The sequence below is a fragment of the Rhinopithecus bieti genome, unplaced genomic scaffold (assembly GCF_001698545.2).
Source record: "Rhinopithecus bieti isolate Rb0 unplaced genomic scaffold, ASM169854v2 scaffold_16834, whole genome shotgun sequence".
Lineage (NCBI taxonomy): Eukaryota > Metazoa > Chordata > Mammalia > Primates > Cercopithecidae > Rhinopithecus > Rhinopithecus bieti.
This window is the reverse complement of record NW_016809297.1, coordinates 2,667,046-2,691,427: the sequence shown is the minus strand read 5'-3', so window position 1 is coordinate 2,691,427 and position 24,382 is coordinate 2,667,046. Positions and strand designations below refer to the sequence as shown.

At 34.3% G+C, this 24,382-nt stretch overlaps 1 protein-coding gene across 1 annotated transcript in view; it reads right to left on the bottom strand.

The window, feature by feature from the left end:
- AGMO (alkylglycerol monooxygenase) overlaps window positions 1-24,382 on the bottom strand; it is a 373,644-nt gene that overhangs the window by 145,749 nt on the left and 203,513 nt on the right. Inside the window, exons 11-12 of the mRNA XM_017889065.1 lie at window positions 19,147-19,229; window positions 18,151-18,256 (exon numbers count right to left, since the gene is read on the bottom strand). Coding sequence (XP_017744554.1) covers window positions 18,151-18,256; window positions 19,147-19,229 — 189 coding nt within the window. The remainder of the gene's footprint in view (window positions 1-18,150; window positions 18,257-19,146; window positions 19,230-24,382) is intronic.

The window sequence follows — 24,382 nt, the reverse complement described above, 5'->3', positions numbered from 1 at the left end:
AAAAAAAAAAAGTTGTCTGAATTGAACTGTATCTTATTATTATGACGATTTTAAAATTAGATCCACTTGTTTAAATTAATAGTGTTTTAAGTAACTATTTTGTATATCTAAATTTATATTTTATGTATTATACTTATTTCCCATTCATGGAAAAATGACTCTTTGGAGTGTAAATATACGCTCTTTTTTAAATAGATACGACATTAAGGTGAATCAAACTTTAAGTGATTCTGTGAAAAGTTCTTTTCTATATCCATTTGAATATAAGTAGGTAATACTTTAAGGTGAATGTAGGTACTACATTAAGATGAATAACATTTTAAATGACTCTGTGAAAAGTTCTCTTCTCTATCCATTTTCCTGTATTGCAATTCTTCTCCCCAGAGGATTCCAATGTTACCCTCTTTTTGTGTATAATTCCGGTCCAATTGTATGCACATACAACCATATATTCATACATAGATTAAAGGGCCTGAATCCATTTCCTGGCTCTTCACTAACCATGTAACTGGTCAGGAAACTTAACCTCTTAAAGACAGAGCACATTTGTAAATTGTAAATGCCAAACTAGATAAGTAGGTTTCTCCCACTTGTAAAATAGCACAACTGATGAAAGCTGACAAGAGCTCCATTTATTTTCATCTAATGTTTAAACATGATTCTTTAATCCATGATAGAAAGTTCGTTATTTACTTCTATGTCCGAAAGCCACAGGGATTTGTAATCTTATCTGTCTCCTCTATATGTCTAGCCTACTTGATGTCTTATAGCCTAAAATAATTAAAATCTATCCTAGAAGACAATTCATGACTCAAAAACATCCTCAGTCCCAACTCATTGATGTCCCAAGGAAATGTGGGCTCAGTGTGGCCAGATCTTTGAATTTTTCAAGAGAAACCACTATCTAAGTTCTTAAAATCTCCTGATTAAGAAACATTGGCAAACTATAAAATTTTAATTTAAAAATAAATAGCTCTGTGCAGATCAAGCAAAGTACAACCAAGTGCTGTATTTAGCTTATGATTCCTGAGTTTGTTTCAGTCTGGAACCTGTTGACTGATAAGAAACTAAATTAAATGCAGTGTGTATAAATACTTTATTAAATACAGTATCACCATCACCTTGACACAAGATGGAGGATATTGATGGGAGATAAACCTTATCTTTATGTCAAAAGCAACTGCTTATAACTTTGCTTGCCTTTACTCTTACTAAATACAGTTTACTCAGCTCTTGATCTCAAAGACATTTTCCTGAAGTTAACTATTACTCTCTGTGACTTTTGATCTTCCACGGTGCCTTTGATGTTTATCATGATGGTATTGCCCTTTTGTATTAATGGTAATATTATATTAGAGATGGGAAGAACAGAGAATCCCCATTGACATGTAATCCAAAAGGAATAGTTTAGCACAGACTCGTGTTCTCCCAAAGATCCATATCCTAATGACTCAACTCCAACTCCAAAGGACACCTGAACTCATTCATCTGTATCCTTTGTCTTGGGAGAAACCCCCATCAACATACATCAATATAGTGCTAAAGTCAAACACATTCTACTTAAAATGATCCTGGCCAGAGATAAGCAAGTGAAATTGCATTGAATGATACATGAAACTGTTCAGGCATCAATAGGAAAAAAGAAGCCAGAAAAATGCTATTGCCAGAAAAAAATGACTTCAGGATCAAGTGAAAGAAAGCTGTATGAAGACAGTAACACAAATTTGAAAATCTTAAGTAAAATTAAATGGCTTGGGATATCCATTATAATTACTCAGCAACACTTCTTCTCAAATTTGTATTTTTCTGCTATAGCTTTGGCTAATTTCTTTCCATTTCTTCTTTGTAACACTTGTGTATCTGTACGGTCAGAGGATCTACTTTTTTAAGGCTGTTTTTACTAGAGTTAAATATGACTATAGCATCACTCTGTTTTTCACGTGAAGGTTTTCCTATGGAATAATGGAATAAGCTGTAGCTAAATGTTCCACTGCAGGTTGAAATAAGTCCATTATTTTGGTTGGTTTAACAGTAAATGAAAATCACATGCAAAAATTATCCATAGCCTTCAGCAATCATATGAAGAATATTTAGCACACTGAAAAAAATATTGCACCGTGATTTCTACATAGTGTCACTAATAAAAAAGTGGAAAATAGAACCTCAAAGTTCTTCTAAATTAGCTGCCTAATGCATTTTGATTAAACACTTCCACATGCTTATTATAAACCACTAATGTGATTCACATTGTGACTTCTTTCTATGAGTGACACCTCAATGATTTATAAGTAACACTTTATGAGTACAACATGGAAGGAATATATACCTTTGGAAGCCTTTACTAGAGGCACATGGACAATAATCATCTTGCTAAATGTTTTATATACAGGCCTATCATCAGTTCTTGGCACAAGGACTCTCAGAAAACCTTCTTTAACACCTGTTGTCATTTACATCAAAGATATTGGCTTTGATATTTCAATATCCAACTTTCTTCCGATAATAAATTTGTCCCTGGCTCCCCTCTGACGATCTGAGTTCATTTTAACTTACCTGGAACCACTGTAAGCGCCATCCTTTCCAGATTTATAGCAAGCAAAATGTTTTTTGTCTACTTTGATTATTCATTTTTATAGATTGACTTTATAGGTTGAAAGGGCATGGTGGTGATTACATGGAGACACAGTTAAAATCTTGCAAAGTAGAATTAGAATCACTATTCTCTCCATTTTGTTTTTATGTTCTCAAACACCATATACCAAAAAAATCTGACAGAGCTAACTTCTACCCTCATTTCTCACAGGTTCCTAGAAATCCTATTCTTCTCAGTGAAGTAATATACGAATGGTGTATTAGCCCATTCTCATGCGGCTATGAAGAAATACTCGAGACTGGGTAATTTCTAAAGAAAAGAGGTTTAATTGACTCACAGTTCTGCATGGCAGTGGAGGCCTCAGGAAACTTACAATCATAGCAGAAGACACCTCTTCACAGGGTGGCAAAAGAAAGAATGAGTGTCGGGTGAAGTGGGGAAAGCACCTTTTAAAACATAAGGTCGGGTGAGAACTCACTATCATGAGAACAAGATGGGAGTAACCTCCCCCAATTATTCGATTACCTCTTATTGGGTCCCTCCTATGACATGGGGGGATTATGGGAACTAAAATTCAGGATGAGATTTGGGTGGGGACACAGCCAAACCATATGAAATGTGAACAAATGATAACTATTTACTTAATTTTTTGTATCACACATCTAATATGAAATATTAAACACTGATTATTCTCTTGATTTCACAAATGGTGAAACTAAGAATTAAGTGGCTTTCCTCACAATGCTAATTTATAATAACTGTTTCTGGAAACTGGGTCCAGGTTTTTCTCCATTTCATCACAGTAAATTAAATACTTGTTCAAATAGACCAATCCAGTGTCAGATAGTGTCATAGACAAACACCATGCAGGGAGGATATTATTATACCTTCTTGTGCTGTACACTAAATCAAATAAAATTATTTATAAATATTGAGTTTTGGTAAATATTCAGCAAATATAAAATCAGTTAACATAAAAGCAAAAATTGTATTAAAATCCACATTAGCTTTTAATCTGTATCCATCCTTGGAGTATGTAAGCATGTAGAGAAGATGATGCCACTTCAACAGCAAAGTTATTAGAGGTGGATAAGAGTTTTAAGCAGTAATTCTCTGGTAGCTAGCTGCTTTTCTCTCATATTTAGAGAGCTTACAGTCACACCTGATACCTAGGAAGAAAACACATATTGAGAGTCAGAGAGAGTAGATTTCTGTTTTCTCCCAAGTGAGAGTGTTTCAACTGTTCATGGGTTCAACAAAAAAGAGCTGGATTTTGTTCTTAGATCTGAACGTATTTAGGAATGGCATGAGGGGTATTTTACCTCAGAGGAAAGGAATGAACAAATTAGTCAACTTTTCCTTTCTGTGACAATATGATCACAGGGAAGTAAATTCCAGAATATTGTTAAAGGCTGTGTATAGTTTCATTATTTTATCTCAATAAAAGGAAGTTTGGCTTACCAATAATGTGCTCAGCATATGGAGGACATTGAGAAGAATAAATGAGGCATTATTTTGGAGAAATAGTAATTAAACATTGTTCAGTGTTATTTCTCCTTGCTCTTGTTGTTGTTAGTATGTGCTACTCTGCCCAGCACATTATTAGGCAAAAAAATGCCTTTTAACAAAATTTAGCTCATTGTGGCATGCATGAGATAGTAGGTATTCTAAGCAGCTAATTTTTCCAGCCTACGTAAAAGTTATTAGATAGCTATAATAAAATTGTAGTATAGTTTAGGTACAGTTGATAATAAGGTTGAATTCACTTAGTTATAGCAGGTAGTGATCTTCATTCTAGAAACCAAACAAATCATGGGCAAATGTCTGCATAATGAGAAACGGTCCTCATGAAAATGCAAATTTAAACTTATCTCTACTGTCTTTAACTATGTAGATAATATCAGAGGAGCAAAAACAAAATCTTCCCTACTGACCTCTCCACCATTATGTAAGAAGAAATTACAAGACTTGAAAGAGATATAACATATACTTAAAATTCCAGTTTGATTATAGAAGTAAGAGGTAGTTCAGGAAACTCAACCTCTGTATTTAACAGTGATTCTCAGGGGTGAAGATAATTTGATAGCATTTCTTAAAGGCATGAGTGATTAGTAATAAAAACGCGTGCATATAAAATTGCCTCAGATTTTTAGCCAGCAGAAGAAAAAAGCAGACATCTAGGAAGGATATCATGTGCATATAATGTACATCGTATCTTGTAAGAAAAGTCTAAATGCTTGGAAATGCCAGGTGATAATCCAGATAGCTGAGTTGTTACCATGCTTTTCAGTTTGGCTTTAGGAAAATAATGACATTTTCATGCAATAGTAGCTACTACATTTTAAGCAGACACATAAATGAAAATACATTTATAGCAGCTCATCAAATGCAATTCTTTTTAAAAAATATCTTAGGTAAGTATAAAGCTAGAGATAAAAAAATTAGGCAAACATGTTATGCAGATTATTTTTAAATGTGTTTAAATGAATCACTGAGAAAGTGTTAAAATACAAAGATGAACAGTACTATGGATTATGAATCATGTGGAATATGTACTGTCATACAGTAAATAAGAGTTGGGTCATATTGACATAATAAAGCCCAGATAGCGTTTAAATTAGTATCTGCAAATAAATAGTTTGTTAATTCACATTATCTTCAGAAAATGGGTTTGATTTCTATTAACCTTGACTCTTTACTTGTCAAACAGTTAATATGACAGAAGAAATAACAAATGCTCTTTTACCATTAACCTTTAGCAAGAGGACCTCTATTTCCAGTATTTAGAACCATTTCACAGAGACTATTAAGGGAAATCGAAAGATCGTGCCATCATAGATCTTCAGTTTGTTCACTGTGGATAAAATAAATACATAATCCAAATTTAACTTCACTTTCAAAGGCATATAAGACGGTCTCCCTGCACGTCTTGCCTATTTAAAAAATTTTTATGATGGTAAATAAACCCTGGAAAATTCCTTCTCAGATTTTACCACCTGAAACTGCAGCTGTTGGCTGCCACTATCACAGTCTCACAACTCCAAACTCACGTGCAAACCTCATCAAGGGCAGACATTTCTAATTGATTCCAGAAGTAAGTTTTTTTTTTTCTTTTTTCTTTCTTTTTTTTTTTTTTTTTCTTTCTTAGATGAGGGGCAAAGGAAGAATAATGAGCAGCTTTTCAGAGGGAATTGGGGTTTGGGTGTTGAGGGGAGGGGGAAGTGCTTTTAAAATCTCAGGCTTGGCCAGAAATGCGTGGCAATTTTACGGTCAATTGGCGGGAGCATCTGGAACCAGGCATTCTGGCCTTGCAGTTGATGGTAGGGAAACCAGCTTACAGGCAACAGCAAGCCCGTAATGAGTCCCTGTCATGTACTAGTGGAAACCATGTTGACGGTCTGCCAAATATCCATGCGCCTTTTTCTTAGCGACAGGATTCCCTTTAGAGCCGTTGTCTAGTATCCGAAATCTGTCCACTTATAGATCTCCACCTGTTTTCGCTATTATTAATGACAATACAAAAACAAACGCTAAAAATTAGAACGTCTGTGTGTTTAATTGCTTGTGTGCTGACATGACTATCATCAGGTTGTGTTTACTTTCATTTGAGGCATATATTTCAAACGCAGCGGCCATCTTGTTAGTGCATGGGGAGTGTCGGATGCGCAGGTCATAAATCATAGCACCGTGCACGGCACACTCAGACGAGAGGAGGTGAAATGCAGGTCCTTTGTTATTTCAAATGTAGGACAGGTGATTATTTTTAAAAAGGTGGGAAGGGGGCAGGGTTCTTTTTTAAATGCCAAGCAGAAAACCAAGGGTGATATGGAAATAATTTCTTAGGAGTAAATGATGTTTACTTTAAGCTTCTGCTCGTAATTCACCACGCTGACGTTGGTAGATTACACCCACGAATAAGTCAGGTAATAATAGGACAGCCATGAAAAATGTAGAGATGTGTCAACAGGGTGGAAACTAGTTCCGTGGTGAAGAACAAGCCATGCAGAAAGCTGGATTTCTAACATTCTCAAATCTCTATTTTTATCCAAACAATCTAATTAATGGGGATTGTATTCATGTTATAACTCACTCAAAATTCCAGGGCTTGTGATGTTAAACTAAATTCAACATGTTTGCTCTTAGTTGATCTACTCTTGGCAGGGAATCTCTTCCTGTTTTCAAACAAAAGTAAAACAAGCACAAAAGCAAGACTAAATGAAACAAAACAACTAAACTGAAAGAAAAAAGAAATGTATTTAAAATAATTTTAAAAAACTCAGTATATTTTGGACGTGAAATTTTCTGAAAACACCTATGTTCTGATGATTACAGTATATGTGAATCAGAAATATATAGAATTAGTGTTGCTCAAAATATACGTAATATTAATATGCATTAAACTGACAGTGAACAAATAGTAGAAAATGACATCTACTTGAACATAAAGTATTATTTGCAAAAGCAACTGCACTTGTTGGATGCTTGTGTTGGTACTTGAAAATTAAGAGCATATAGGAGAAGGGACAGTGAGTAAGAATATAAGCTATATTTATGTCTTTTAATTTTTAATTGCCTTAATAAAGATGATGCATAGAAAAGTATCATGTATTATTCTCTTAGGTGTGGATTCAATATCTTAATACCCCATACAAAGCCGATACATTTTGGAAAATTTCATGTGATAGTTTGCAATTTACTGTGTGAAAACTAGTCTTTCTCCTTTTATAAAGCAGAAAAGCAATACTATGTTCTAATATTGCTTAATTTTACTTACAAGTATTTTGTTGTTCATGGAAAGAAAAAGTGACCACTTTTAGAAGGAATACAGGAAGAGGACAATTTTTTTTAAGGGAGACCACCAATAAATCACCCCAAATGGCTTATTTTCACCTTCAACTTAGCTAGCCCCACAACTCAGTCCTTCAGTTATTTTCTGTGTACTATTACAGAATAGTAAACAATGTGTACATGAGAGATAGACGTACATCATGAATTATATATCTATATATCGCTCCCTTCATAGGACCTAGAACAGTAAACATTTGTTAATATTGCATGTGATGGAATGATACATCTTGAGAAAGATTATACCCTTATAGTCTAAAAATATTTATAAGGGTGGTAAGTGAAATAAAACAATTTTTTTAAGTGGTGGGATACTCAAATTGAGTTAGAAGTAAAGGAAGAAGAATAATTGCAAAGCTTTATTATATTAACACAAAAATATCAAAGGGGATCTGCTAATAACCCCAGTGTTTACATGTTTTATGCTATTCCCTGAATTTTGAATTTTTTCTAAAAATAAAAATATGTTATGTCCTATAAAATATATTCTCATACATTACATAAAGGTAATTTTCAAATATGTTAATTTATGGAATATAAAAGGTATACAATCTGGGACTATGCTAGGATGAAGTGGATTATATTGACTTATACATGGCTGATGAACAGGTAAAATGATGAATATTTGGCCTATTGAAGAGAAGATTACTGTACTCACTAACATAGTACCATGGACATAGATTTTCCAATGATTCAGAAATTTTGATATAATGTAGGGTGAATTTGGGATTAATTTTAAGTGTATCTTCCCCTGTACATGAATAGAGAAAAATCATCATCTGTGCACTTAAAATTAAAATAGTAAATCTTGCTAAAGAAGCCAAGATTGACTGGGTGCAGTGGCTCACGCCTGTAATCCCAGCACTATGTGAGGCCGAGATGGACGGATCACGAGGTCAGGAGATCCAGACCATCCTGGCTAACACGGTGAAAACCCGTCTCTACTAAAAATACAAAAAAATTAGCCGGGCGTGGTGGTGGGTGCCTGTAGTCCCAGCTACTTGGGAGGGTGAGGCAGGAGAATGGCGTGAACCCGGGAGGTGGAGATTGCCTTGAGCTGAGATCATGCCATTGCACTCCAGCCTGGGCAACCAAGCGAGACTCCGCCTCAAAAAAAAAAAGAAAAAAAAAAAAAAGAAACCAAAATCATGGAATTAATTCAAATTATATATTAGCTTAGTATTTTTGCATAATTATAGTCTGTATTCATAACCCTGCCCAGGAGTTGTATAAATGTAAACTGGTTGTTAGAGGAGGAATTATAGCTGGACATATCAGCACTATATGGAAAAAACTGATATCTATCTGAATTAATAACAATGAATGGTATAATAGTACCATCTTCATACATAAAGGGGAGTATTGTATTATATGGAATTGCTCTATGGAAATAAAATCTATTTGCGTTCAGCCCCGGGGTGATGAGACAAACTACAACATGGGAGAAGATACTTTGAATAAACATAAATGACAAAGGACTGATATTACCATCATACATAGAATTTCTAAAAATCAAGAAAAAGAAAACAACTGAATAGAATGGGTAAAAGGTACAAATCACAGAAAAGGAAACACAAATTCCTTTAAACATAAAATAATGATCCACTTCAACAGTAAACAGAAAATAGTAATTAGGAATACAATGAGATACTACTTAATTTCCCAAATGGACAATAGGTTAGAAATCTGACAATTACAACTTCGGTGAGGAAAGATACACTCTGATAGTGGCACACATTTTATAATCAAATGGAAAACAACTTGGCATCATGGAAAGAATTTAAACAAGCACATTTGCTACAATCCAGCAATTCCCATCTAGCGTATAAACTAGAGAAACTCTACAAATATGCAATGTGCACTAGAAGATGTGTACATGAATTTTTATTGCAGCATTGCAATAGAAAAACCTAGAAACAAATACTAGAGAATAGATAGATACATATAGTCAACAGTGAACCAGTTTACAGGAATAGAAATGGATACAAGTACAGGCAACAAAAAGAATACATTTTAAAAATAAAAAACATTTCTGCAGAAATTTTATATAACATAGGAAACTATATATAGTATAAGAAACCATAAATATATAGTATAAGAAACCATATATATGATGTCATTTTATTGTACTCACAAATTTTAAAAAATGAAATCATATATTGCTTAATGATATCTTACAGAAAATCTGATAAATTACAGTTTTTTTAAAATCATGGAAATGATAAAAACAAAGTACAAAATAATTGTTCTATCTGTGGAAATATGAGTGTTATCACACAGATGGCAGATAACACAGTGTTATTAATACTTTACTGGTATTATATAATTTTATTTAGAATAGTGTTTATTTTATCTTTTATAAAGATGTATCTAAATATCTCTCAAATGCTATATGAAAAAATTTATGTGATAAAAATGTTAAATAAAACTAATATAGCTACTACTTTTAAATGCAAACTTTGTACACTTTATAAAAATATTAGGGCCCAGGCATGGTGGCTCATGCCTATAATCCCAGCACTTTCGGAGGCCAAAACAGGCAGATCACCTGAGGTCAGGAGTTCGAGACCAACCTGGCCAACATGGCAAAATCCCCTCTCTACTAAAAGTATATAAAAAAAAAAAAATTAGCCGAGTGTGGTGGCAGGCACCTGTAATCCCAGCTAACTCAGGAGGCTGAGGCAGGAGAATCGCCTAAACCTGGGAGCAGGAGCTTGCAGTGAGCCGAGATTGCGCCATTGTATTCCAGTCTGGGCAAAAGGAGCGAGACTCCATCTCAGAGAAAAAAAAGAAAAAAATACGCATTTGAATAATACTGAAATAGATGAGTCAAAATTGCTCTATACTACGAATATTTGTGTGTGTGCGTGTGTGTGTTTTTCACTTTGAACCCAAAAGTATGTATATAGCAGACTAGCATACATATCATGAAACATTTTTGAGGACAGTCTATTCCTTACATTCATCTTGTAGCCAGATAAACAGTTTAAATGACTCGTTTAAGATGACTTCAGACAACCATTCTGTGATGCCAACACACTAATCACCACTGTGGGATGAACCCAAGTAAATATATGTAACCTCAGTGTGGTAGACCAATAAAAGGCCATATATTTATGTGTGCCCTTTTGCAATGGATCTTACTGCTCTTCTAATCAAAATAGTTTATTTCTCCACCCTCTGATTTTTGGCTGGTCTGATGATTTGTTTGACCAATGGAATGTGGCAGGAAGTATATAGAGTTCCTGAGCCTAGTCTTCAAGAAGCCTTGCAGATGCAGTCTTCAGTCATGCAAAACCCGATAAACGCCATGGAAGCCTGAATTTTACCAAATAAATAAACACATACATACATACCAAAGGAAAAAAGGAAGAGAAAGAAAGCAAGACAGGAAAAGGAAGAACCCATGAAAGTATGTAGCTTGCTAAGAACTGGTGAATCTTCCTTCATTTTCTGATACATATATGTTGACATATTAACTGGGTATAAAGAGACATCTGAATATGCATCCCTTGCAATTTGAAGTCAATAAACATTTAATTCAGCATTCTATTTAGGTTGAAATAACCACAATGTGTTCTTCTGAAGTTTGGTATGTAACAGCTACATAGCAGATATTGTCAGTGCACATTTAATATTTATTGAAGAAGTCAATAAAAATTGAAGAGTCTTAAGGTTGCTGCTGTGAGTGTTGGTTTCTTCTGCACATAAAATGGCTGAGGTAGCAAATTGTTAACCTTGGGTTAATGCTTTTTCAAAAGAGCTGCCCAGACAAGATAATAATGTGGAAAGGACAACTAATAAGAAGGCATAGTAATTAGATTCCAGAGTTGGAAGACAAGTAGGGTGTTTCCTAAAGGGGGAGATACGTTCTAGTTAATGGTGGTACTCCACATGATTTCAGTCAGAACGGTGACCTAGGAGGGTAAGAATCCCTTCAGGGATTCCCTCCTTAGATGCATGTGGGATTTTCTACACTCCAAACTCAGTCCCTCCCCAAGATAAAAAGACCTTAAACTTCTACTCTCCTGAGCTTAGCAGGGACTTCTGAACCACTGAGAAGAAAGCAATGCAAACCTACTCCTAGATAACTCATATTCCCATATTCTCTGACATTGACAGAAACTCCCAGAACATGTCTTCATGGTAACTCTTTGGCACCCAACATCAGCCAAGAGAAGGAGAAGGAAGCGCCTCTCTGAGTTTTAGGTCTGTTCTACCTGTCTTTATTTTGCTTGCTTTGGTTTTATTCTTTGAAGTATTGGGGATGATGACCTAAATATAACATTTTAAAAATAAAACAGTGATTGGGATGGAAATGATAGAAGTGATTTTAACAATGGCATTAATATAAATATCCCCATATTACCGATGATCCTATTCAATGCCATTTTTATAAGGATTTTATTTTCAGATATGGAGTTTTAGAAATTAATTAGATTTAATCTCCGCACCTTGGGAGGCCAAGGCGGGCGGATCACTAGGTCAGGAGATCGAGACCATCCTGGCTAACACAGTGAAACCCTATCTCTATTAAAAAATACAAAAAATTGGCTGGGCACCGTGGCTCAAGCCTGTAATCCCAGCACTTTGGGAGGGCGNGTGACCAGGCGCGGTGGCTCACACCTGTAATCCCAGCACTTTGGGAAGCCAAGGTGGGCAGATCACTTGAGGCCAGAAGTTCGAAACCAGGCTGTCCAACATGTGGTAAAGCTCTACCTCTACTAAAAATACAAACGTTAGCTGGGGGCTGTGGTGGGCCCCTGTAATCCCAGCTACTCAGGAGGCTGAGGCAGGAGAATCACTTTAACCCAGAAGGCAGGGGTTGCAGTTAGTCAAGATGATGCCACTACACTCCAGCCTGGGTGACAGAGCCAGACTCCATCTCAAAAAAAAAAGAAAGAAGAAAGAAAGAAAAGAAAAAAAGAAAGAAATTAATTAGATTTATTATTTTACTCATATTTACTTTAATTTTACTCAGAACTTGATGACATTTTAAATGTATGCTTTGGGCGTTTCCAACGTGTGGTTTTCTATTACTGTAGTGAAAACATTTCATTTAAAAGACACATATTTACAGTTTTAAAAATGAAATACCTTAAATATAAACATTGAGAAGAATCCAAGCAACCTACACATATATCATGTATTTTCTTTTGTAGAAGTAAAATTTTTTGCAAGCAGTTCTTAAACGTGAGTACAATGAACAAAGATAATCTTTCATATGACTCAGTTAGAAACAAAGTTACGTGCTGTGTCTTAGAAGCCATCGTTTTATTTATCCTAAAATACAGTCAACAACTAAACTCCTACCTCTGTTCATTTCTCACTAAGCTGGGTTGAGTAATCCACATTTGCCAAACAAGTTCTAAATAAAATGTTTTATTGTATGTTACATGATCACTGCAATCATGATTAATTTGTGATATATGAAATCATAAATTACAAAAAATCCTGAAACCTTTCCATATGATAGTGTATTTGAATTATAGAAAAATACTATAAATTCATGTTCCAAAGACATTTTTAATACTCAGAGAAACTAACTGGGACAAGGAGAACTTATACTAATGTGTTCCTTACTAAGAATCATCACAGGTGCCCTACAGCCTGTGCTTTTAATATATTCTCAGTAGTAATCATAGAAGTGGTAATATTAGTTAACTGAAGCTTTTGGTGGAGTAGGCACAACATACTGCACATTTACAGACATTATAATAAGTACTTTTTGTATGTATAATCTTATTTAATCTACACGTCCACCCGCCAAAGTAGGTGCTACTATTATTATTCTCATTATGCAGAAGAGAAATGAAAGCAGACAGAGGTACTCAAAAATCTGGTTGAAATGACTGATAACAATATTAAAATAACTATAAGCTTCAAAGGAAGTATTACATTGTTAGCAATATGTACACTTGACCCTTGAACAACTCGGAGGTTAGTGGGGCCAACCCCCTGTGCTGTCAAAAATTCGCCTATAACTTTCACCTCCCCCGAAAATGTAGCTATTAATTGCCTACTGTTGACCAGAAGCCTTGGTGCTAACATGAACAGATGATTAACACATATTCTGTATGTTTTATGTATGATACGCTGTATTCTTACAATGAAGTAAGCTAAAGAAATGAAAATGCTAATAAAATAATAAGGAAGAAAATTTTTTATTAAGTTGAAGTAGGTCATCATAAAGGTATTTTTTTCTCATCTTCTTCATGTTAAGTAGTCTGAGAAGGAGGAGGAAGAGGCGGCTTTGGCCTTGCTATCTCAGGAGTGGCAGAGGTTGGAATAAGTGGAGGAGGTGGACGAGGTGGAAGAGGAGGCCAGAGAGACAGGCACACTTAGTGTAATATTTACTGAAAAAAAATCCACATATAGATGGACCTGTGCATTCAAGCCCATGTTGTTTAAGGGTCATCTGGATACAAAAGCTATAATAACTGCCAGGATATGGTCATTTCTTAAGGTAGGCAGTTTTGAGATTAATAAAAAGTGTGTATGCCTGCCCTCATGCCCACACCTGAGAACATATGCAGATAAAATCAGGTTATGATCCTCAAGAAAATAAGAAGAAAAAACCTGATAAATTATAAATAAAGTAGAAATAAACAGGCAAAGTAATTTCCATGTCTTCGTCACCTTCGTGATGCCAGCCAGCTACAGCTAGAATATTGGCATTTTTAAAGAATCGTGGTTTCTGGAAATCATTTGCTACTAAGTGATGCCTTATATGAATAGGAGTCATAGGACACTGGCAACACAGCTTAGAAGCAGCTTCTTTCCACAGTGGGCTGCTCACTGTCACTGTCACCAGCACGATGGTGTCTTTGAAACTGTGACAACTCTAGGGTCATGCAGCCATATCTGTCAAATATTTCCTCTCAGTACCTATCACAAAACTCTCAACATGTAAACTTAGTTGAAAAAAAAAGGTTTTGAGATTTTAGATTAAAGGGCATCTATGCTCATTAAAGAATACATTCATCACCAAATTTTAAAAAATGAGAGAAAGAATAAAACCATTTAGGTAACAACACATCAACATAACCACTAATGAAGTGTGGTTATATCTTCTTATAATCTGTTTTCTCTGCATTGAACAGTTTATTTGTTTATGCAAAACAGATTAATAACTTTGCCAGAAAGAGGATAACTATAAATTTGATAGGCATATGACTCCCAAATAATGTAGGAAGACTATTACCATGCAGACTTACTGAGTTTGACTTATATAATAAAATAATACAACAGAAAATCTCTAGCCAGCCTTCTAGATAGAGAAGAGTCACAGGGCTATAAGCTGATGTCACCAATATATACAACATTGATTTATATTATAGGAGAAAGGGGATTTAATAAAAGAACACTTTTATTAAAACTCTGATAAATGGCAAAGAGTTACATAAAGTTTTAAGGGATACAAATGTGAAGAAAATACAGACTTGAAATTCATAATTAATAATATAAGAATTGGTAACTGGTTGTAATTTTTACAATGTTTAGCTTTAAAAAGAAGTGGAAAGAAAAGGCTACTTCCCAGATTAAAAAAGAAAGGTCGTTAGCAAAATATTTATCCAGTCTTACGCTGCCATCTCACTTGACCTCTTGACAGAGAAGACTTGCTCAAGTTTAATCATTAATGGCTTAGTTTAATAATAATAATACTCTAATATGGTAATATGAACAATGATAACTGTAATTTATCAATTTCTTCCTATGTTCTCTCCTTTGTGGCACTTCATTTTTCCACCAAATCATGTGAATTAAATACTATTTTAACATCACCTTAAAGAAAAATTCTAGTGGCAAATCACAGGCAACATCTACTCTTGAAGAACTGGCCATGCATGTGCCCAGATGGACAGAAGTAGTTTATGGAGAGTAGCTAAGCACTCTGAAAGATTTTTCCATGAGGTCCTGTTTTCCCTGAATCATAAACCAAAGATAATTCAGAGGTAAATTATTCAAACCACTTGTCTCTTCAAAACTCGTTTGCAGTTAAATTGATAAGACATTTTATTATAGCTCTTCACATTTTCCAAACTACTTTTGCTATATTTTGCTATCATCCTTGAGGTAGACGAGTATTGTTATCATTACATGGATGAAATGTACCTTGATCATTAAGAGTTATAGTGTCAGACTTCCTGAGTTTGTTCCCTGACTTATTCACTTAATAGTTACGTGCATTTAGACTAGTTGTGTACACCCCTCAATATTCTCATTATGAAGATAATGGAAGTAACTACATCATAGGTTTGATATGAATACTGAATGGAATAATACTAGTAAGGCATTTAGGACATAGTAAGAGCTCAATGTATGTTAGCTCTTATTAAACCTATTTTACAGTTGAACAACCTGAGGCACAGAGTCCAAAGTCACAGACAGTAAGTGTCAGACTAAGAATTCATAGCTCTGACATTTCCTTCAAAATTGTTGTTCTTCCCCACTTCTCATTCTAGCTGTCTCCAAACTTGACTTGTAGACTTCAAGGCAGGCCAAGGCCAAAGAATTATTTCAAATGATCCTTAAATTAATATAAAATAACAATAATAACAGTGCCTAACTTTTGTGGAGCACTTACTACGTGTTAATCACTGCACTAAATTCCTTACACATATTCTCTTACTTAATCCTCAAAATCCTATTTAGATGGATGTTATACTTCCTCCTTTTACAGATGAGGAAAGCAAGACTAAGAATAGTTAAGTGGTGAAGTAATTGTCAAAGAACACACAGCTACTTAGTTCTTAAGCCAAGAATCAAATTCAGGCAATATGGCTTCAAAGTTCAAGTCCTTACCATTCACCTTCATCTATTAACTAAATAACTGACATCATCTTATCACTAGAGTTCATCATGGTTAAAAGCTGGGCATGCATACTACATTGCCCTCCACCATCTCATCATCAAAGAATAGCAAATGCGGCATGTTTTCGTAAGCACACATTCCCACATGTTTACAACATTGGCTAATTTCAGGAACCTATGTTCTCTATTTGCTTCTGGAGTGTGTCAGATAAACTATCACCATAAACCTAAGAGGACTCTCATTAAATGAAATTATTGTCTTTCATGCTTTAAATTAGAATGTGCCCTCATCTAGGGTGTTAAACTGCCATTTTCTTTGATTTCATGATTTTTTTTTCAGCATGTGTATTTCTGAATTTCATTAAATATGTATAATTTACGATTATTTTGCTTTTAGGTTGTAATTTGAAGAGATGAAATAAACACACACATTAAATCAACTGTAATGCAGAATATATTATATTAGATGATATCCAAGATCCTGATATTAAGACAGTATGCTTCATGGTTTAAATTCACATTATATGTATGTGTATATATACCCCTATGGTTTAGAAATTTAGAAGTTTTAAAGGTATCAAAGAATATTAGTAAAGAATCTTCTGCTTCTCCCTTTCTTCTAACCACAAAATTCAACTTTTCTTCCCACAAGCAACATGTTAGGTTTTGTTTATCTTCCTAGATATATTTACATACATACAATAAAATACATTTATACGTTTATATACCTATGTCTCCCTCTCCCTGTTTTTATACTTATGTACATTGTAAGGCAGGATACTTCACATGGAATCCTGTATCATGTTTTATTGTTAAGATTGCTCCTTATTGGTACTAAAGGGTTTCCTGTTTTATTATTGATACATATTTTACTACTTTATTAATGAATAATAATTTTTAACTAGTCCTCTATTCATGGCCATTAAATTGTTGCTAATCTTATGTCATAACAAATAATGCTACAATGAATAATATTGCATATACACCAATTCGCATGTGTGTGAGCATATCATTTCAGTAGCATAAATTCCTAGAAGTGAAATGCTGGGTTAAAGGGTATGTTTATTTGCAATTTTGATAGATATCACCAAATTACTTCCAAAGGAGTTGTTTCAATTTATAATCAATACTAAATAATGAAAGTGTATATATTGGGTTTTTCACTGATGCTAAAAGCAGGGGATATTAGTATTTATGCTTAATGCTTAAATAAGGTTACACATTGCACATTCTGGTGATGTTGGCAGGTGTCTTGGCACCAAAGTTAAACAATATAACCCTTAATTGAAAACTTAATACACTGTCTATTAATGCACTAGTGATGAGAAAATAAATGTCTTTAACAGCTGCCTAGATTCTAAACAATAAATATACACCCAAAAGTTCAATACAGTTCTTGAAAGATAAGAATTAACCATACCAGAAGATCATATTTTCACTTGTAGAAAATCTCATTGACTTCAGTGACTTTATTTCCATAGAATGATTACTTTTTACAGGTAACTGACAAGGAAACTTGTTCACGATTTTCACTTTAAAAGTTTTTTAAAAATCTCAAATGGCAGAGTTTCTGCCAAAAAATTCTTGTAAAATCAATTCTTCTACTTCTTGAGAACCTATTACGTGGTCTGATTTCTTTATAAAGGTTGTGTAATGTAATGTGTCCAACAACTCTCGGTTAATGGTATCAATCCAACTTTAGGGGCAAAAAACTGGCTCATCAATATTAACTAGCTCAGATGACACAACTAGCAAGTACTGGTAAGTAAGAAGAAAAAAGGTCAAGATTTCCCACAAGTACTGGTCAGAAATGAAGTAGAGAAAACATCATTGAATGAATAAATTAAATGTGCGGTAGGTATATGCTGTCCTGCGGCTACCTAAAACAAATGTCTTACCTCAAAAGCAGATGACAAGGAAGGGACTACAGGCTTCAGGTGACCAAATCTGTACAGCATTAGGAACATCAAGCAACGGAGAGTTTCCATAAAAGCTGCCTTGGGTCTGAAATAAAATGTCATTACATGCATTAGCTTTAAATATGCTCTTTGTATGTTTACATGTTATAATTAATATAGAGATAAACTTTTCATTCTCAAGAAATATCTAGTATTTAAATATATTTGAAAAGCATATCCCCCGAAACTATTTGAAAATAGTGAGTAAACTAAGAAAGAACACTCATCCTTTTAGGGAAAATCTGTTCTTTTTTCTTTTTTGAGACGGAGTCTTGCTTTGCCGCCCAGGCTGGAGTGCAGTGGCGCCATCTGGGCTCACAGATCACTGGAAGCTCCGCCTCCCAGGTTCATGCCATTCTCCTGCCTCAGCTTCCCTAGTAGCTGGACTACAGCGCCCGCCACACACCAGCTAATTTTTTTTTTTTTTTTTTTTTTTTTTTTTTTTTTTGTATTTTTTAGTAGAGACGGGGTTTCACCCTGTTACCAGGATGGTCTCGATTTCATGAACTCGTGATCCGCCGCCTCGCTCCAAAACGTGCTAGGGAATTAACAGGCGTGAGTCACTGCGTCCAGCCCGGGAAAAATCTGATTCTTTATCAACCATAATCTTAGTTTGAGATTGATGAGTTATGAAGTTTATTTTCAGCTAATTAAATAAAATATTAGGCAACTAAATTTCTAGGATTTAACAGTAAGTGAGACTCTACTCTTTTCACTGATTTAATGTCTTCATACTTCATTCATTTAAAAAATGAGTAGTTAGGATAACTGATATAGTTAACTTCTCTAAAATAATGAAAAGTCAAATATCAAAGTTTTATATTTATTTTTTAAACTACACTATAAAGTTACAGAATATACTTTTTATTTTACTACTCTGTGGAAAATTATTGAATTGAGTAAAAGTAAAAACAATGCAAGAATTTCACTTCTTGCCTTTGATCCAGAAGAAATCCAATGGAAGTCAAGGTCAGGATAATGAAGCAAACTCTCAGAAGGAGAGTCACTTGTGACAGTGCCTGTCAAACAAACACAGAGATCAATGGAGCCGTTAGGAGAATTGTTAAAAGGTATAAGAACAGTCAAAGCTGACAAAACAACCCAAATTTTATGTCCTATTACACCACTTGTCATTGACACTTTACAGAAAGTTGACTACATGGAAAACATTTCGGTTTTCTTAAAGTCGTTTAGTTCCTTGTTGGACAGTTGGAGAAGTAATCAGACAATTCCATAATGATACTTTGTTTAAAGTGTTCATCATCATTGAAAATTCTCCTTTAAAGTTTTGCTTTTATAGTTTTTTGAAGCATGTGGATCCCCACATATGGATAAATTACTCACATTTTAATGAATAAATACTGTATTCTAATAGCTATTTTTAGTATAACAAAATCTTTGTGGTTTCAAATGCAAAGGTTTCTCTAATATAGAAAATATTTAAAAGAGACTGTGTTTATGAGTGAAAACATATATATAAAAGAAATTACACACATACACTCATATTTGATTCAATCTACATGCTCATATATACATGTCAAAAGCTATCTTTTTAACGCTTAAACATTAAGCATAGTGTGCTCTTCATGTTAATATGGCAGAGTTTTGTAAATTAAATTAAAACTTACTGATATATTGGACTTTGAGCCAAGGGAAAGAATGAGTACTATCTTTCCAGGTATCTTAAGGGTAAAAGCTTATTCTAAGACAGTCTGTCCTTTGAAATTATTAGATTTCTGACTTGCAAATATGCTTTGTGCTCCAGAAGAATTAGAGGAAAAGCTGATATTAGAATTCTAATTTAAGTACATGTACAGCAGTCTTTGTTTATAGTGTAAAATTCTTTATATTATGTATAAAACTAATTCTTTTGGAAAATGAACCATTTACAGCTTGTTTTGGACTCTGAGTCAAAGGATTTTTTCCTTTAAATGCTTATCTCAATTTTAGTCTAGTCTTTTGTACTTTTCTTTAGGAAAATGAATTAAAGGGTACAGTTGCATAAAGTGGGTTTTATCCCAATGTACTGGAAAAAATGATAAATTTTTTGAAAATTATCTTTTGAATCATTGTAACAGAACACATTTTTCTGTCAGAATTATAAATTAATATGCATTTAATTTACATATTAAAATTTAATAATGTTTATTGAACATCTACTATTTTACAGCTTCTATGGCATGTGTTTCTTGTACTTTAATTTTGCTACATTCCCAATAACTTTGCAGAGTAGTTGTCATTTAAAGGAGACTGTGTTTATGAGTGAAAACATATGTATAAAAGAGATTACACATATACACTCGTATTTGATTTAAAAAAAAACAAACTCGGTTTTATTAAAAAACAAACAAACAAACAAACACAATCTGGGAAACAAAGGATTATCTAACTTTTTCCATCATTACACAGAAAGTAAATAACGCCTCTGAAACTCAACATAGGCCTGCCTGATCACAAAGCATGATGATGGTAGAATACATATGAGCAATAGATTTAAAGGGGCTAATGGCAGAAGTCTAAATTGAGATTATATAGTCAAAGTTTAGAGCCAGGTGAATGTGACTTTAGATTAAAAGTGGATCAGTAAATTCAAAGTATTTGACACAGCTCCTGGATGAGTTCCCTACTCACTGGTGGAGTTTAAGTTCCATCTTTATGGAAACCCAGAGGTGTGATAGAACAGATTGGCTAAAATAGTGCCCAAAACATGATGCAAGCTCTCTTTCCTTTTTTTCCCTTTGAAATGAATACAAGGAATTTCACCTAATTATTAGCTAATATCCTTATTTGCAATTAAATTGCAACTGTCCAAAGTTATAAACAGTAAACAAAAGCAACCAGTTGCAATTTTTGCTCACATGCAGTATCATAGCTTCATACCCTCTTAAAAACCAGCCCCATCTCTCACAGCCAACTTCCTGGAATGGCAGCCAGAATTGTCAAGAGATTTTAAACCCTCCAAAGCAATACTTTAATGGAAGAGTATTGCTGAATGGTCAAAAACCTGAATATAAAAGTATTAGAATGTTTAGGAATAGGGGCACAATGATAAGTATTACATACAGGATGGGGGAGTCTGTGAAAGCCAGAATGTCTTAGATCAGAGCAGGAGAGTGCTATTCATATTTCGATACAGCGATGTCCACTTAGGAAGAGTGAGACCAAAAACAAACAAACAAAAATCCAAAATAACAACAACAACAACAACAAAAGCAGAGAAATACTTTTCTGGTGGTAGAAATCACTAAGGTTTTTTAAGTTACTTTGTTTGAATAAAACGGCTTCCTCTTACTATATTGCTTTACTGTGTTTATTGGAGGGGAAAATTTACATAAAGGGAGAAACGATTTGTGTCAAAATCTATAGTATGATTACAAATGCTCTTTAAGAACATAGAATTTATAATTATTTAAACCTATCACCCATGTAACCATGAGCAAATTATTTGACATTTTAAAGCCTCAGCTATGCATTTGGTGCATTTGAAATAAAATACGCATTTGGCAAGGACTGTAATTTTATAAAATACGTAGAAGAGTGTTTGGCACAGAGTAAAAAAGTCAATTGATGGTCATGGTTAGTGCTATTGTTACTATGTTCAGGAGCTTAGGCTAATCGTAATTAATTACAATAAGATAAACAACAGAGAAGCATAAATAGAAGGTCTATTAGCTCTTCCAGATGTCATAGAAAACTCAGAGATGGAATACGTACATGTATTTACTTTGGTTAGGAAATGTGTGATATGTGAACAATAGAGATAACTCTCTTTACCAAACTGCATCCTGACTACTGGAATCAGAGTGGAAACCAGCTTGATGTAGGAATCCACCACCTAGTCAATATCTCTAACTGGTTCACAGGCAACTGAAACTGGACATGACTAAAACACTACCTTTGAGCTCCTCCTCTACACCATATATTCCCTAGTTTTCTTCATCTTAGAATGACACCTCCTAGCCTTCAGTTACTGAAGACAAAAACCTGTGACTGGTCCTTAACTTTTTCTGTCACTGTCTACTTCTAATACATCAGAGATCTATTTAAAATATATCCAGAATAAAACCATGTGTTATAAACAACACGACTAATACCCTGTCCCACCCCAAGATGTTCTCCCCAACAATTGTGGAAATACTCTTCTAACTGGTCTTCCTACTTCTAAAATTGCCTGTCCACCTACCACAGCCCCCAACCTACAGTACGCAGAGTGATCCTTTTAAGCTTAAGTGAGATCATGTCACACATGTTCTAAACCCTCCAGGGGCTCACTCAGAATAAAGCTCGAAGTCATCACTCTAGCCCAAATACACCATACCCCACTCTTAATCCTAGTGATCTTTCTCTCTTTAACTCATAATAAACCATGTCAGAAATGTTCCTGTTCCTGGACATGACAAACATTTTCTCCACTCAAGTCTGTTTCACCCAGTATTCCTTCTGCTTGAAATGACTTCCCCCAGTGAACATTAGGGTGCATTTCATTCAGGTCTCTATTCAAATACATGTCCTTGTCCCTCCGACATAAAATAGTACTTCTCCATAACTCTCTATAACCATTTTCTGCTTTATTGCTCTTCATATGATTTATCACTTCTATACACTTATATGTTTGTTGATGCATTCTCTGCTGTCTGTCTCCTCTTGCTAGGGTGTAAACTCAGTGAAACTTTTTATCTCTTTGTTCACTGTCGTATCCCAAGTGCCTAGAATATAATATTCAATATATGTTTATTGAATGACTGATAAAATGAATGAATATTTTATATTTGTGTTTTAGTATTAATATATTAAATGGTAATAATTCTTATTACATTGCTAATATGATATTTTGGGTAAATTGAATCTTTATTTCATTTTTTACAAATTCAAATTTTATTCTAGATTCAGGGGATACATTTGCAGGTTTGTTACATTAGTATATTGCCTGATGCTGAGGTTTGAGATAGGAATAATCCCATCACTCAGGTAGTGAGCATAGTATCCAACAATTAGTTTTTCAACCTTTGCCCCCTTCCTTTATTCCTGACTCTCTTAGTCCCCAGTGTCTATTGCTGTCATCTTTATGCCCAGGGTACCCAATGTTTAGCTTACACTTATAAGTAAGAACTTGCAGTATATCGTTTTCTGCTCCTTCACTAATTCACCTGGAGTAATGACCTCCAGCTGCATTCATGTTGCTGTGAAGGACATGAATTCTTTCTCATGACTGTATAGTAATCCGTGGTATATATGTAACACGTTTTCTTTATCCAATCCACCATTGATGAGCACTTAGATTGATTCCATGCCTTTGCTATTGTGAATAATGCTGCAATGAACATATGAGTGCATGTGTCTTTTGATAGAGTGATTTATTTTCTTTTGGATATATACTCAGTAATGGGACTGCTGTGTCAAATGGTAGCTCTGTTTTAAGTTCTTTGAGAAATCTCCAAACTGCTTTCCACAGTGGCTGAACTAATTTACATTTTCACGAACAGTGTATAAGTGTTCCCTTTTCTTTTTAGCCTCCCTAGCATCTGTTGTGTTTTGACTTTTTAATAATAGTCATTCTTATTGGTGTGAGACAGTATCTCATTGTAGTTTTAATTTGCATTTCTCTAATGATTAGTGATGTTGAGAGTTTTTTCATGTATTTGTTGGATACTTGCATGTCTGCTTTTGAGAGGTGCCTGTTTATGTTCTTTGCCCACTTTTTAATGTGGTTATTTAGTTTTTGTTTGCAGATTTGCTTAAGTTCCTTTTACATTTTGGATATTAGTCCTTTGTCAGATGGGTAATTGGCAAATATTTTCTCCCATTCTGTAGACTGTCTGTGTACTCTGTTGAGAGTTTCTTCTGCTGTGCGGAAGCTCTTTATTATAACTAGGTCCCACTTGTCAAACTTTGTTTTTGTTGCAATTGCTTTTGAGGGCTTACTCATAAATTATTTCCCTATGCCAATGTCCAGAATGTTCTTCGACAAAGTTGACAAAAGCAATGGGGAAAAGGGTTCCTTATTCGATAAATCGTACAGAGATGGCTGGCTAACCATACGGAGAAGAATGAAACTGGACCCCTACCTTTCCCCATATATAAAAATTAACTCGATTGATTAAAAATTTGAATGTAAGGCCTCAAACTATAAAAAACCCGAGAATAAAACATTATTAATACAATTAATCAATAA